Source organism: Phoca vitulina, unplaced genomic scaffold (assembly GCF_004348235.1).
Source record: "Phoca vitulina isolate PV1807 unplaced genomic scaffold, GSC_HSeal_1.0 scaffold38, whole genome shotgun sequence".
NCBI lineage: Eukaryota > Metazoa > Chordata > Mammalia > Carnivora > Phocidae > Phoca > Phoca vitulina.
The window spans coordinates 14,346,831-14,363,177 of NW_022589741.1; the positions used below are offsets into that span (position 1 = coordinate 14,346,831).

Consider the following 16,347-nt stretch of genomic DNA (forward strand, 5'->3'; position numbering starts at 1 on the left):
TGTAGAGATTACTTAAAAATAAGATCTTTAGGGGCGCCTGGGTGGCTCAGTCAGTTAAGTGTCTGCCTTCGGCTCAGGTCATGATCTGACGTCCTGGTTTAGAGCCCAGAGGTGGGCTCCCTGCTCAGCGAGGAGTCTGCTTCTCCCTCTCCCTCTGCCCCTTTCCCCTGCTCATGCTCTCCCTCTCACGCTCTCTCACTCTCTCAAATAAATAAATAAAACCTTTAAAAATAAATAAATAAAATAAAATCTTTTTTTAAAAAAAACCAAATACTCAGTGCTCCCCTCCTTGTCACAGCTTATTTGGGGGGACGGCGTATTTGAGAAGGGAGTCCCAACCATGGCATTATTACCGTGCAAGGCCCCATGCGGTGAAATTGCAGGTATTTCTCATCTTCCCTTCAGGTTTTGCCACAGCCCTGTTGCTTGTGCTATGGGAAGATAGGGGGCCCATCTCTCCCCAGCCAGCCCAGGTGGCTGCCTCTGCCTCCAACGTTTCCAAGTGACGTAGAACCCTACAGGCCCAGAGGCCCCTCCACACTTCCTGTGTGGGGTTCAGAAACTCGCCTCCCCTCCCAGCCTTAGGTGCCTGCTTCGGAAAATGGTGAGTCTCCCTCTCACGGGTCCCCTTTTTCATCCCGGCATTGGGAACAATGACCTCAGGGTCCTCACCTTCAGCAGGGGTTTTGGGAAAGTCCTCTGGTTTCTTTTTCAGAAGTAATAAGCCACCGGCCTCCGCCATCTTAGGTAGAATAAGGGTCCATCCAGTGAGAGAAGGATGCAGTCGCGGAACCTCTGGAGAATTCTGGGACTCTGTCTCTTATCAGGTAAGTAGGATGAAATGAGAAAGGGTGGTATTTCTCCAGACTATGGGAAGGCTCCCAGGCTACCTTGGTGCTGCCCAGTGGTCCCAAGGAGCCTCATTTACCATAAGATGGAAGGAATGTTTTGTGCTACATTAAGGCAGGGATCTAAGACTGCAAGCTAGTGGGAAAGAATACGCTCCATGCACGGGAGAATTTTCAGGGAACAGCCAAAGAAAAGCATTTGGGATCATTGCTTTTGAAAGCAGAGAACTTTATCTGCCTCCAAGAACAAAAGCTGGTTCATCAGTAAACTACCCAGCCTTTAAGAACGAACACAAAAGAGATTAGAGCTAATCTCCACCCCTCCTCCATGCCAGGAATCTCAAAGTTAATCCCCAAGACAATACACACTGATGACCAAGAGCTTTTAATTAATTTAGTCCTTTTTGAAGCAAGGGAGAATATAAATTGATAAATAACCAAAAGCAATTCCACATCCCATAGGAGATAAGATAAAAAAATAAAATAAAGATTGCCGTTTAAGTGCCAGAGACTGTATAAAGAAAAAATTCTTTACACGTGTTACCTAATTTAATTCTTACCTCCATCTTGGAAGGTAAACGTTACATCCTGTATTTTACAGACAAAGAAACTGATACGCAAAGGTAGTAAATAACTTGTTTAAAGCCACACAGCTAGTAAGTGCGAAAGCAGACCTGGGGAACGCGACTGTCTACGCGCTTCATGGCTACATGGTGTAAAATGGCTCAGGATGGCTTTATTTCAGCGGCCTAGAAAAGGCTGGGGCTCCTCAGAGCCAGAGCCATGAGGTCTCCACTTCCTGCTTCGCTGTGAGGGTCTCAGGCTTTTTTTTTAAGATTTTATTTATTTATTTGACAGAGAGAGACACAGCGAGAGAGGAAACACAAGCGGGGAGAGTGGGAGAGGGAGAAGCAGGCTTCCCGCCGAGCAGGGAGCCCGATGCGGGGCTCGATGGGGGCTCCATGCGGGCTCCATGCGGGGCTCGATGGGGGCTCAATGGGGGCTCGATGGGGGCTCGATCCCAGGACCCTGGGCTCATGACCTGAGCCGAAGGCAGACGCTTAACGACTGAGCCCCCCAGGCGCCCCAGAGTTTCTCAGGCTTGAAGGCTCACACAAATCACCTGGTATTCTGCAGCTTCTGCTTCAGCGGGACTGGAGTAGTGATTGCCATTCTGCATTGCTAATAAGCTCTGGGGCTTTTAAATCTGCGACTGGTCCAAGGAAAACATTTTGAGGTTGTCAAGGGGCAGGGTGTGACTCCTGCAAGGAGGGATCAGGCATTTTCTTTTTTTTTTTTTTTTTTTTTTTTAGATTTTATTTATTTATTTGACAGAGAGAGACACAGCGAGAGAGGGAACACAAGCAGGGGAGTGGGAGAGGGAGAAGCAGGCTTCCCTCCGAGCAGGGAGCCCGATGCGAGGCTCGATCCCAGGACGCTGGGATCATGACCTGAGCCGAAGGCAGACGCTTAACGACTGAGCCACCCAGGCGCCCCGGGATCAGGCATTTTCTTAGAGGCTTATAATATCAACTATGTTTTCCCAGGGCGGAGGGGGCAGGGGAGATGGAGAGAGAGAGAGAGACTGGATATCAATGTCCCAAGCACCCCTCAAGATTTGACATCATGAGACTGTGCCCCATCTGCTCTGGAAATGGATGGGTGGTGGGCGGGTGGAGGGGGTCTCACTCCATGTAGAGGCTGTTGGTAAAAGAGAGGTCCAGGTATACGGAAAACTTTCAGGCAACATCAGGGAAACTGGTCATCCATAATGAGTCCAAGTTAGTGCTAAGTGAGGAGCCCATTGGAAATGTGACCAGGCTGGTCAACACACCGGCTCTACGTGATGAGTAAGGGGAGTGTCAAATATCTCCATCTCAAGCAGAAAACAAATGGAAAAAGTGAACAGACAAGCCAGAGCCAGAGACAGAACAAGATTCTCAACATTTGTACCTAACTGAGAGCTTGCTTTTCTTCCACAGTCTGATTTTCAAAATGGAGGCTTGGTGGCAAAATTCTTTTGCTATTTCTCCAGTGGCCCAAAAAGTAGCCTGAACTTTTTCTACCTCCTGTTTGTCAAATATTGAGTGTCATGTTCAATGCTAGATGCTTCTTTGCTTTGTTTCATCCAAACTGATCAGGAACCCCTGGTCCATACCCAGCAATACACATCACTTACCTGGGGTACAGCAATGAGTATGACCCAGGGGTGGTTGGGAAAGACTTTAGATGTTCAGAAATGCTCAGACCAGACCACATTACTTTCTCGGCTTGGAATTTCAGGGACCCACAACATTTACTAACTCTTTTTTCTTTCTTTTTTTTTTTTATTTTCTAGTTGGCGCTTGGGGGCAGGAAGGTAAGATATGCTTTCTTTCCTTGTTATGAAATCAACCTGGCATTCTTTGTTTTTATGAATGGAGCTTTCTCTAGACTCCCCCCACCCCCACCCCCACCAACAGAGCTTCCCCAGAGACCTATAAAAGAGGTTTCTACCACCTTCTCCTTTGCCTTTTCCTGGTCAGTCTAGAGATAGTTCCAGCCCAGAAGAGGAAAAGCAATGGACATCATAGGAAATACAAGTCTTAACCATTCAAAAGAAAAAAATTGAGACTGTTGAGTTGAATGTGCCAAAAGTTTTCATTTGTTTGCATTTCATATTTGATGTGGGATTTTGTAGAAGGTATGAATGTATGCACGGGGATGTGGTGAATAAGCCTCTGGAGCATCATTTGGGTGCACCTTAGAGTCACATGTCCAAATACTCTGAATGTGTGTGCATTGCATTCATGTGTGCACACGAATGTGAGTACACCTGGCCTGGACTTACTTCCCGATCACAGTGGCAGAGTCAGGAGTGTCCCAGGATTGGAAGGCTTTCTATTCAATCAGCTCCTCTGTGCTGAGTGACCCATTTTGTGTTTTAAGGCGGCCACTGGGCCCATCTACATTCTGTGACACTGCCCCCTTTGCAATGTTTTTAGAATCCTTTCTTTTTTTTTCTTTTTTACCCTGCAGCATGCTTTACTATTACCTTATTGACAGATGGAATATGTCGAAAGCACTCATGTGCTTCAGGGTAACTAATCTCTTCTGCAAGCTACTGCCAGTTAGAGTTGATTTTTCTTCATCGTTGATTTATGTGCAATACCTATCTTCTTTTTTCCCCAGCTTTATTGAGATATAATTAATGTATAACACAATGTAAGTTTAAGGTGTATAATGTGGTAATTGATACTGCAAAATTACTACTTAGGATCCATGTTTGTAAATTGCCATCAGGTGTTAATGTAGGATGTAGGGCCCCAAACAGCTTTTCCTATACAGTCATGAGGAATTTGAAGATCCATTGTTGTCTTCTTTTTAATTTAGAAGATTATTTTTATTTTTTTAAGATTTAAAAAAAATCTCCACACCCAATGTGGGGCTCAAACTTACAACCCCAAGATCAAGAGTCGCACATTCTATCAACCGTGCCAGCCAGGCGCCCCAGAAAATCACATTTTAATACTGTAGAGAAATGGAAAGATAAATATAAACTTGTCCATAATTATTTCACCAGTCATAAACATTGCTGACAGGCTGACGCAATTCCATGATGCAGTCTTTTTTTTCCTTTTCTTTTTCTTTTTTTCTTGGAATTGAGTTGACATACAATGTTACATTAGTTTCAGAAGGTCCTGACCCAGGGGAGCAGGGTCTGTTCTGAGTAGCTGATAGAAGTATAGCTAATAGTTGCTTTATCATTTCCTTTTCAGAGACTGAGGAACCTACGGGTAAGAGGATTTTCACTCTATGTGGAACAAAATGGTATTAAGGACAATCGTAGTAATAAACACTGAGAACCAGAACTACCAGAGGAAAAATACAATTGTCCATCGGTAGGATTTGTAAGAAATGCGCCTACGTCTGCGGCTGTCATGTATCCCTGAGCACGCGTTCAGGGAAGCATACACGTGTGGGTGTGGGTGGGAGCCACCACTGAATTTTTATGTAAATCACAAGTTCTTTGAAGGCACAGATGGCGTCTTATTCACCTGGCCCAGCGCCTGGCACATAGTAGGGGCCCAGCAAATATTTTTTAAATGAGTAAATGATCACTAATTCCCTTTCTTCAAGAAGCTGATGGTTTTCTGTAGAAGATAAATAACTGATAATACAGTGTGTTGTGCGCTGTGATATGGGTAAGTACCAGCTAAAATGAGCTATAAAAACAGTAGTGGTCAACTCTACAGAAGATAGTGGGGAAGCTTCCCCAGAGGTGATTCTTGAGCTGAGTTTTAAAGGATGAGCTTTGGGACGCTGGGATGGCTCAGTCAGTTAAATGTCTGACTCGTGATTTTGGCTCAGGTCATGATTTCAGGGTCATGAGATCGAGCCCTGTATCAGGGTTTGTGCCGAGCATGGAGCCTGCTTAAGATTCTGTCTCTCTCTTTCTCTCTCTGCCCCTCCCGCTCACATGCACTCTCTCTCTCTCTCTTAAAAAAAAAAAAAGTAATAAAATAAAGGATGACTTTGTATTTTATTTTTTTTAAAGATTTTATTTATTTATTTGACAGAGAGAGACACAGGGAGAGAGGGAACACAAGCAGAGGGAGTGGGAGAGGGAGAAGCAGGCTTCCTGCTGAGCAGGGAGCCCGATGCAGGGCTGGTTCCCAGGACCCTGAGATCATGACCTGAGCCGAAGGAAGACACTTAACGACTGAGCCACTCAGACGCCCCAATGACCTTGTATTTTAGGAAGAAGAATATTTTAGTCAGAGGAGTTAAGGCTGTGTAGTGTGAGGTTAAGAAGCTAGAGTGCCATATTTGAACCCTGGATCAACTTCTTATTCGTTGAGTGTCTGAATAATTTACTTCACTCTTCTATGCTATAGCATCATCATGTATAAAATGGAAATAATAATGATACCTAGCTTGTAAGTTTGTTTTAAGGATGGAATAAGTGATTCACTTAGAACATCATCTGACATATAGAAGCAATGGGTGAATTTTAGTTATTATTCTATGGGAAACATGCAGACTAGATAATAAGCATTAGAGTTTATTGAGCATGCGTATTCTAGGTATTGCCCTAAATATTTTACCTGAATTTCTCATTTAATTCTCCTAATCTCCCTATTCTACAGATAAGGAAACCAAGGTTTAGAAAATAAATAGCCCAAACACTGAGATAAATAGAAATGCAGATTTAGTTGGTACTGATGCTCGTTTTCTTAACCATCATGAAACACTGTCTCTGGATGGATGTGTATTAAATCTTTGTGAGCATTCTAACTATTTCTAGGCACAGACGTCCAGGCCCTTCTATGAGCCTGTATGTCTAAGCTCTGCTACCAAATCTGCGCTGATAAAACTCCTGAGCAATTTTCTTTACATTCTTTACATTTCTTTTCAAACAAACACACCACGCAGAGTGAAGTGTCTATTTACTTTTAAATGATTTTATTTATGATTTCTAGCTTATTTAACATTGCTAAGAAATAGCAGTATTGAAAAATTATTTCTAAGTCAAAATAACATCAACTATCTACATCATTATACTCAACCCCCAATTATTAGCAGATAGATAAATCTGGAGAATGACTTGTTTACCATTCCGTATGATCTCAGCCAGAGAGGTGCCTGAGCAACTGGGTCAGAACTCAGTTCTGTTCTCCATTGTAGCAGGACTCCAAGAAGGAAAGGAAGAAAGTAACTAATATGTTTTCTTTAAGCATCCGCTATGTACCATTCATTTTAACCAGCATAATCCATTTAATACTCACAAATACCCTGTAAGGTGGGTGTTTCATCTCCATTTCCCAGATGAGTAAACTGAGGCTCAGAGAAATTCAATGACTTGTCCTCAAGCACATAGCCTAAGGCAGATCTGGGATCCAAACACAGGGCTGATGCAGTCCAGTGCTCTTTCCCCAACAGCATACTGTAGCAAAAAGCCCCCAACAGGGAGAGGGCTGTCTCTGAGCACCACCACCTCTCCTGTATTCCAGCTGCCACATCCAGGCTTGAGCATAACCTAGTGCCGCCCTGTGTCCCGGCCACAAGTCTTCTAAAAAGCAAGGATGCACCCCAGCCGCACCTCCCAGGATAACATTGCCTGCTGTGGGGAATGTGCCTGGGCTAAATTATCTTAGCGGATTTCAGTTGTCCACACCAATAGTGCCTCCCTCTAACAAAAATAATTGAGAGTTGATTATACTCAGGAGATGGTTCGACATAAAGCCACTTTTTATTGGAAGAACCATTCCTTTAAAATGAGTACAGTCCTTTACATAATTTAAGGGCAATGAAAGAAAAGTGGTATAAAATAAGGAGAAGGATGCTTTGTCTCTACTATGAGGGATTCTGTTCATTATAAGAGAGAACTTCTGAATGGTGAAAAATAGGTAAGACCAAGAATCAGTGGCTCAAAGATCTTGCGAAGATGAGTGAAGGTCTTTATCTCTGAGAAGACCCTTTCATGTCTATCCAGAATACAGTTTGTGCTAATGTAGGAGGCTGAGCTTGAAGACTTCTAGAATTTTTCAGCTTTAGGGTTTTAAGACTTTCTGAGCTTCAGTGGATCTGGATCTAGGGGCACATGCTGGTATAGTCTCAATGTGATGCATCTGAGCTGCATCAACAAGCATACCTCACCTTCCAGGCTTGGGGCTCCCTAAAGGATGGGCCTTCTTTGGAGGTTCTTGGGGATAATGTCTAGTCTCACTTGAAAATTTTTGTCTACAATTTAAACTTAATCCAAGGTTATTTTCTTACAGTGCTTTCCTTTTCTCATGTTCAGGTGAATCAACAGGTTCACCTCCAGAGAACGGTAAGTTTCTCTGTCTTTCATGGATGCCTTGAGGATGCAGGTGGGTGGTTAGAGGAGAGGGAATTGGTTGGGAGAGATTATCCCCAAGAACTGAGGTCATTCCAACTCCTGTTTTGGAAATATTCCCAAAGGGACTTTTCTAGGCTTTCCTTTACTTCCCTCCTCCCCTTCCCAAGCCCCCATGTCCATGCCTAAACTCTGAAGTCACGCTCAAAACGTTCTCCAGTTCCCCTTCTCCATCAGATCCCCTCTTTCATGCCCTCTAGCCAGTAGAGCTCCCCTTTGACGAGAAAATCCAAGACCTGGATGACGGGTGACCTTCTGCCTCTGGTTGGTTCTTCTATTCCTAATTTCCCTTTGCCAAAATCTTAATGGTTTCTCCCTCCAATTTCTCTTCTCTTCTCTCCCGTTTCCCAGGGTATAAAGTTTCCATCTCTGGAACCACGGTAGTGCTGACATGCCCTGAGGAAGTTGAAGGTGAAAATCTACAATGGGAAATGAATGGTGAAAAAATACCAGAGGCTAATGAAAAGCAGCTATCTCTGGATGAGTTTTCAGAAGTGGAGCACAGTGGTTATTATGCCTGCTATGGAGACGCCTCGAAGAAGAACTATCTCTACCTGAAGGCAAGAGGTAATACAGGTCCCCAGAGCAGACACCATGGGACACCTTAGAAAGGCCCATTTCAAGGGCGCATTTTCAATCATTTCTTCTAACACACCTCACGGTCCCCTGGTATCTTTGTGCTTCTCTTCTACTCAATCCTGAGACTCTCAGGGGCCACACAGCATCAGTGTTTTCTGAAATATGGATTAAACACCAATATGGGGTTATCTGGGAAAGCTCAGTCAGCACTTAGATCTAAAATAACAACTTTCCAAGAGGCAGGATCGCGTCATTTGCGTTATATCAAATCTGGAATTATGGCACATAGATAGGGTTTATCTGGTGCTTTATCCAGAGATCAATTCTTCAGAAGAATTTGCAAAACTGCTATAATAAAGTGTCATAAACTAAGGCACAATAATGATAGCTAACATTAGTTTCAAGCACTTGCATGGATTTTTTTCATATAATCCTCTCAACAACCATGAGTTAAGTACTATTTAGTTCCCATTTTTTATTTTTATTTATTTTTTTAAAGATTTTTTACTTATTTATTTGACAGAGAGACAGACAGCGAGAGAGGGAACACAAGCAGGGGGAGTGGGAGAGGGAGAAGTAGGCTTCCCGCTGAGGAGGGAGCCCGATGCAGGGCTGGATCCCAGGACCCTGGGATCATGACCAGAACAGAAGGCAGGTGCTCAACCATCTGAGCCACCCAGGCGCCCCTTAGTTCCCATTTTTTTAAAAGATTATATTTATTTATTTATTTATTTGAGAGAGAGAGAGCACAAGCACGGGGCAGGGAGAGGGGGAAGCAGGCTCAATCGCAGGACCCCGGGATCATGACCTGAGCCAAAGGCAGATGCTTAACCACCCAGGCACCCCTGTTTTATTCCCATTTTATACAAGGGGAAACAGGGACTTTGTGAGTTGAAAACACTTCTCACAATTCTCACAGCTAGTGAGTAAAGGAGCTGGGACTTGAACCCAGGACTCTCTGACTCCAGAGCCTCTACCCATAACCTTCACTCTTTGCTTGGTGTTACATACATTGAAAGGTCTGGCTTTGGCCATGGCAAGCATGTGAGTAGTAAAGGGAGAATCGCCTTTATTTGTTCCTTGGTGGTCTCTACTGTCCTTGTGTCTTCTTTTCTCGGTAATTTCTCTTCCCCTCCCCATATCTCTGTCCCCCACAGTGTGTAGGAACTGCATGGAGGTGGACCTGATGGCAGTGGTTGCAATCATCGTAGCTGACATCTGCATCACTCTGGGCTTGGTGCTGCTAGTGTATCACTACAGCAAGAAGAGAAAGGCCAATGCCATGCCTGGGATGAGAGCAAGAGGTGCCGGCGGCAGGACGAAGGGTAAGACCATGGAGTTACATTGGAAGAGAGTCCCACCAAGGGGGGGATGTCCAGCCTGGGCCAGGATGGGTGGCAAGTCCACGGCCAGCTCAAGACAGCTTCTATAGAACATTCCCCATGTGGCCAACATCTGGACAGAGGGTAACACGTCTCAGATTGCTTCTCTCTGTCCTGCCCTAGAGAAATACAAAAAGTGTATTAACAGGGTGGCTGTGGAGTATTCTGGAGTAACCAGATTCCACATCTCCTCCCTCCAATCTGTGGGGAGAGAGACTTTGGGATCTTCGTTCCTGCCTTTTCCCTTCCCTTACCCATAGAAAAGGAGACATGGAAGGACTTTGAGCTGAGGAAAATCATAAAGTGATACGAAGAGTATGGAGGTCATTAGGGATGGGATTAAAGGAAACAGGAGACAGAGTGGCCAAGATGGAAAAAGGGAGGCCTAGAGGAGAGAAAGAAGGCATTTGCCGTCCCTCCCGGATCTCGGTCTCATGGCCCCGAGATGGGTGTTCCCTCGTGGGACCTAACCCTTTCCCCCTCCCTCCTCTGCAGGACAAAACAAGGAGAGGCCACCACCTGTTCCCAATCCGGACTACGAGGTACCAAGGGATGGAGTGGGGGAGGGGAGCTTTCTAGGGGAGAAGGGGACAGGTGGGACTGTCCATCCGGCCTGCCAGACACTTTGAAGCCCCTCACTCAGGCTTGCCAGACAGCCCGCCTTGTGCCGGCCTCTGCCGAGCTGGGCTGTTTCCAAGGCTGCGTGGCTTCTACAACCATGGCATGGGGTCGGGGGGTGGGGGGGAGGTGACACCCTCTTTCTGTGGCTCATTCACTAGCTGGGATACAGCATGGGGAATCCCATATCCACACACGCCCACGTGACAAATTCAGCACCGAGATTCCACCTGCACGCACCGCAGCCACATCGGCTGTTGAAATATTAAAGTACTTCATTGGTAAATGGCCGCCAGCTTCCTGCCCCGCTCTCCCAGCGCACACACTGCCAGACATCACAGCCTCTCCCCCCACTAGACTGCCTCTCGATTTGACAACTAAAGAGTTAATGGCTGGCATGGCAGAGAACCGCCAGGATTGTTTCGATTGCTTGCTGTGCCTGCCCTACCAGTTGTTCGGTATCGGGAATATCACACCTGAACGAGTGCCACAGGTATTTCTCGAGCACCAGGCAAGCAGGTGGTATTCACTTCCATGTAAGTGACTCCATTTAATCCTGACAAATGCCCTGAGAGGTGGGTCTTTAGATTCCCATTTTGGAGATGGGAAGGCTGAGGCTCCCAGAAGGTGACAGGTTCAAATCTGTTACCAGTGGGCACCAGGTTAGAATTGGAGCCTGTCTCCTGGTTCCTAGTGCAGGGTTCTTTCCATGGCACTAAAGCTAGATCTTCAGGGGCCCTTCTTTGTTAGGAACTACTTCCTCCCATCCTGCTGACCACAACCTCTCTATTTACCCCCCGCCCCCCAGCCCATCCGGAAAGGCCAGCAGGACCTGTATTCTGGCCTGAATCAGAGAGGCATCTGACGGCTCCTGAGGACGCTGCCTCCTCCAGGCCCAGCTCTGGCTTCTCCAGGGCCTGCTACTCCCTGTACCCTGGGTAAATCCTGGACTCCAGAAGAGAATTGTTCCTCTGCCTGCTGGAGAACTCACACCCTGCAGCCTTGTCCCCAGCTCCCTCCATCCTGCCTTCTCTGCTGGCCCTCAGCCCTAGACTATCTCTGCCTCATTATCTTGTGAAACATCACAGCTCCTCACGCCCTCTGGTCAGGCTATTTATTTCTGTTATTCACCCCCACCATCACCAGTCCCTTCCTACCCTGCAGGAGATGTCCCTGCTCCCTTCCCTTCCCCCCTTTCCTGGGAAGAACTTGCCCCCGTCCCTAACTATTGCATCTGTTTACCTTTCTTTTCTTCCAGCTCTCTCTTTGGCAACGCTTTGTGGGGATGGACTGGGTAACTCCAGCAGGGGGCCTGCCCCATGCACAGACCCTGGCCCAGAGCCAGCCCGTTACTCCCTACCCCAGGTCTTCCCTGCAGGCCCCTCCATGAATATGCTAGGCTCCCTGACAGCTGAGAGAGAAAAGAAATAAAGTGTATTTGGCCAAAAGAATTGCTGTCCCTCTTTTCTGGGAGGCCCTCAGAGGCTGCCTTGTTTCCTCACGTCCTCCCTACCTTTGCCTCAATTCCGCCCCCCCCACTATGATCCCCAAAACAGGTGCTGCCGCTGTCTTTGGAGAGGGTGTTAGGGAATAAATAAAAAAGAGACAGAGAAAGAAGTAAACAAATAGTCCTCTGACTCACTTCTCTTGGAGAAAAGCACCAAGGATGTCAGAGAGTGACTGATGGGTCCCCGGTGGAGGGGTCAGTTGAGAAAACAGAGGGACAGAAGCAGAAGCCTTCAAAGGCAGGTGGGGGCGGCGGATGGGGAGCTTGGAGGCTTCAGGGCGGGGCCCAGATTTCCACAAGCTGCTGGGAGAGGAAGCCAGGGCTGAGCCCCCGGCGGGGCCGTGGAGAAGGCGGTGCTGCCGAGCAGCACCCTCCCGCCCCCTGCAAGGCAGCCAGAAGGTGGCTGAGGTTTGGCAGGCCCGGATGTGGGCTGCGGGGGCCGGTAGGAGGGCTGGCCCCCACCCGGCTCCCTGTGCTCCTCCAGCACAGGGCGGAGGCCGGAGCTGTGAGAAGCCCCAGCAGGCCCCCTTCACCCTCACTGCACCCAGAAACCTCCCCGGCTGACCACAGGGCTATTTATGCGTGTGGCCACCACGAAAAGGCCATTCGTGGTTAGCAGCCTGCCACGTGCCGTGCACACTCAGCCTCAGGCTTGTGGCTACAGGTTTGTTTTACCCTGTGGGTGCTTCTTGCCCTCTGTGCACTCAACACCGGAGGCTCACTCACTAGCTGCTGACCAGCAGGCTGGCACTCTTGTCCCAGGTACACCTGATCATGTTCCAGGACGGGGACATATGGCTCAGGGTGAGAAAAGCAGTAACAGCTAAGGGCTAGTGAGCACTGACTAGGCTCTAGAAATCACCCTCAGCACTTTCCATGCCTTATCTCATTTAATCCTTAGCGCAGCAAAGTAGACAAGATGGATGGTGTCCTCCTTTTACAGATGAGGCTACAGAGACTCGGAGAGGTTAAGTTATTTGCCCAAGTTGCACAGCTAGTGAGGGAGGGAGCAGGAATGAACAGGCAGGACTGTCCAACTCCAACGCTCTGAACAGCTACCCAGTGCCGGTGCTGACAGTGATCATAAAGAATGCTCTCGGGTTTCCTGGCTTACAAGTTCTGTATTTAATCACTTAGGCACTCTTGCAGCGAGTGCTTTTCTCATCACTCATGTCGCAGACCAGCACTGTGCTAAGTGCTCAGGGGAGACAAAAATAAAATAAAATAAAACTCTCTCTCTCTCTCCTCTCTTCCCTCCCTTCCTTCTCTCTCTTCCATCTCCTACATACACATTGTGTTGGTTCTGTTTCTCTAGAGAACCCTAATGACAAACCCTGATGTCAAAACCAGGCAAAAACAGGGGCGCCTGGATGGCTCAGTCGTTAAGCGTCTGCCTTCAGCTCAGGTCATGATCCCAGGGTCCTCGAGCCCCGCATCAGGCTCCCTGCTCCGCGGGGAAACCTGCTTCTCCCCCTCCCACTCTCCCTGCTTGTGTTCCCTCTCTTGTTGTGTCTCTCTCTGTCAAATAAATAAAATTAAAAAAAAAAAATAAAACAGGCAAAAACATTACAAGAAAAAAAAACTGCAGACAAATATTCCTTATGAATAGATGCAAAAATTCTTCACTAAATTTTAACAAATTTAATCTAATAATATATAAAAAGAAAAAAAAAGAATAGGGCCACCAGGCTGGCTCGGTCAGTGGAGCATGCAACTCTTGATCTTGGGGTTATGAGTTCAAGCCCCACGTTGGGGGTAGACTTTACTTAAGAAAGGGGGTGGTGCGCCTGGGTGGCTCAGTCATTAAGCCTTTGCCTTCGACTCAGGTCCTGGGATGGAGCCCTGCATCAGGCTCCCTGCTCAGCAGGTAGCCTGCTTCTCCGTCTCCCACTCCCCCTCCTTGTGTTCCCTCTCTCGTTCTCTCTCTCTGTCAAATAAATAAATAAATAAATCTTTTAAAAAATATATATATATATAATAAAGAATAATACATAATGACCAAGAACAGTTTATTTCAGGAATGCAGGTTCGGTGCAACAAATCATGCCCCAATGTAATTTATCATATTAACCGACTAAAGAAGTAAAACCATATAATCATCTCAGTGGATGCAGAAAAAGCATTTGACAATACTCAACTATTTTTACTAAAAATCCCCAGCAAACTAGAAAGAGAACGGAATATCCTCAATCTGTTAAAGAGCATCTAAGAAAAACCTATGGCCAATATCATCCTTTATGATGAAAGACAATGTTTCCCCCTAAGATCACAAATAAGGCAAAAATATCCTCACTTCTCTTCTATTCAACATTGTACTAGAGGTGTCTAGCCACCGCAGTAAGCCAAGGAACAGAAGTAAAATACATCCAGATTGGAAATGGAAAAGTTAAACTGTCTTTATTCACAAGCAACATGATCATTATGTAGAAATTCTGAGGGGCTTTACAAAAAAAAAAAAAGGTACTATAATTAATATGTGAATTTAGGAAGTTTTCAGGGTACAGGATCAATATACAAAACAACTATATTTCTAGATACTATCAATGAACAATTGGAGATTGAAAGTTTAGAAATACCATATAAAAGAGCATAAAAAAATATAAAATACTTAAGGGATAAATCTGACAAAAGATGTGTTTGTAGATTGGCAGAGTCAATATCATTAAGATGTTGAGTCTCCCCAAGCAGATCTATAAATTCAACACAGTCCTGATCAAAATCCCAGCAGGCATTTTGTAGTAACTGAGAAGCTAATTCACATGGAATTACAAAAGACCTAGAATAGCCAAACTACTTTCTTTTGAAGTTGCATCTCAGCCTATCCACTCCTGAGTATTTATCCAACAGAAATAAAAGCATATGTCCACACAATAACTTATATGTGAATGTTCATGACAGCTTTATTTGTAATAGCCCAAACCAGGAAATAATCCAAAAGAATATCAACAAGTGAATGGATAAATATCCTGTGGTATATCCATACAATGGAATACTACTGGACAGTATAAAGGAATAAAATATTGTAGATGTACCAAGATGTATGAATCTCAAATAATTATGCTGAGGTGTAAGAAGCCAGACCAAAAAAGGGTACATGTTACATTAGTATACTTATATATATAAAAATCTAGAAAAACAAAAACTAATCTATAATGACAGAGCAGATCAGTGGTTGCCTGGAGGGTAGAGGGATAAGGGAGGGATTGCAGGCAAAGGGGCACAAGGAAACTGTTCAAGGTGTTGGATATCTTCATTACCTTTATTGTGGTGATGTCTCACGAGTGTATATATGACAAAACATCACATTTTATACTTTAAATATATGTAGTTTATTCCTGTCAATTTACCTCAGTAAAGCTTTTTTTTTTAAGATTGATTTATTTATTTGAGAGAGAGAGTGTGTGTGTAGGGAGAGAGGCAGAGGGAGAGGAAGAGAGAGAATCTCAAGCAGACTCCCCACTGAGTGCAGAGCCCAACACAGGTCTCGATCTCACAACCCTGAGATCATGACCTGAGCCAAAATTAAGAGTCACACACTCAAATGTCAGAGCCACCCATGCGCCCCAGTAAAGCTGTTTATTAAAAGCACAGAAAAAGAGGGACACCCGGGTGGCTCAGTCAGTTAAGCGTCTGCCTTCGGCTCAGGTCATCATTGCAGGGTCCTGGGATCGAGTCCTGCATTGGGCTCCTTGCTCAGCGGGGAGCCTGCTTCTCCCTTTGCCACTCCCCCTGCTTGTGCTCTCTTGCTCTCTCTTTCTCTCTCTGATAAATAAATAAATAAATAACTTTAAAAACAAAAAACGGCACAAAAAAAGAGAACCAAAGGACACAAGTTTCCAGAAGGGCTCAGGTGGAGGGCAGTTTTCTCAACCTTGGCTTCACCATGGAATCACCTTAAGCCATTTCGAAAGTCCTGATGCCTTTGCCCAAGATAATCAGAAGCTCTGGAGATTCCCAAGTGCATGCAATGTTGAGAACTAGTGAGAGGTATGGGGGGATATAAGAGCCTACAAGGACTACAAGGTGAAGGGAAGTGTGCAAGGTGTTGGAAGGAGACAAGTACTGGGTGCAGTAGAAGTCACCGGAAAGTTCCCCAAGGCGGAGGGATCCAATGTGGAAAGCGGGAGGCAGGCTGCAAAGGACTACAGTCCTAGGGATGTAAAGGGTGTAAAGCCATAACCACGAATGAAGCCTGTGTACATTGGAAGTTCATTCTGTCTCTAACAAAATCAGCATCTGTGTATAGCTCAGGAAAATGGTGGGCAGAATCATCCAGATCTCTGGCTGTGTGGTTGTTCATTCTTTCTTTCCCACTTTGGGAACCTTGGTCTTGGAAACTCCCACTCTTATTAAACTGTCCCGAAGTTCTCTCAGTTACCATAACTCAGAGAACAAAAGGAAGGGTTGCCCCTGTGGTAGACAGGAACGAGCATAAAGGACACGAAAGCATTAGTGGCCTCAGTTCTTCCTCTAAACCGGAGACTCTCTATATTGGGGCTTCAGAATCACCTGGGGGCTACATGCCTAGAGTGG

General features: G+C 45.7%; 1 protein-coding gene across 2 annotated transcripts; it reads left to right on the forward strand.

Annotated features, from left to right (window-relative positions):
- The first annotated feature begins 546 nt into the window (after nt 1-546).
- Nucleotides 547-11,748, forward strand: CD3E (CD3e molecule). Of its 2 annotated transcripts, none has more exons than XM_032428010.1 (9): nt 547-604; nt 716-827; nt 3,187-3,207; nt 4,607-4,624; nt 7,633-7,662; nt 8,080-8,295; nt 9,465-9,632; nt 10,185-10,231; nt 11,116-11,748. In XM_032428010.1, the coding sequence occupies exons 2-9, from the start codon at nt 779-781 to the stop codon at nt 11,170-11,172; spliced, it is 606 nt and encodes a 201-aa protein (XP_032283901.1). In that variant the 5' UTR covers nt 547-604; nt 716-778; the 3' UTR covers nt 11,173-11,748. The 2 variants fall into 2 exon arrangements, with proteins under 2 accessions (XP_032283901.1, XP_032283902.1); XM_032428011.1 differs by having other exon boundaries at nt 562-604; nt 748-827.
- Nucleotides 11,749-16,347: the final 4,599 nt, after the last annotated feature.

Bases quoted from the DNA above. Each gene is read 5' to 3' on its own strand.
- CD3E (XM_032428010.1), top strand. From the start codon at position 779: ATGCAGTCGCGGAACCTCTGGAGAATTCTGGGACTCTGTCTCTTATCA. The intron at 7,663-8,079 runs GTAAGTTTCTCT...CCCGTTTCCCAG, and splicing joins AGGTTCACCTCCAGAGAACG to GGTATAAAGTTTCCATCTCT. The intron at 10,232-11,115 runs GTACCAAGGGAT...CCCGCCCCCCAG, and splicing joins TTCCCAATCCGGACTACGAG to CCCATCCGGAAAGGCCAGCA.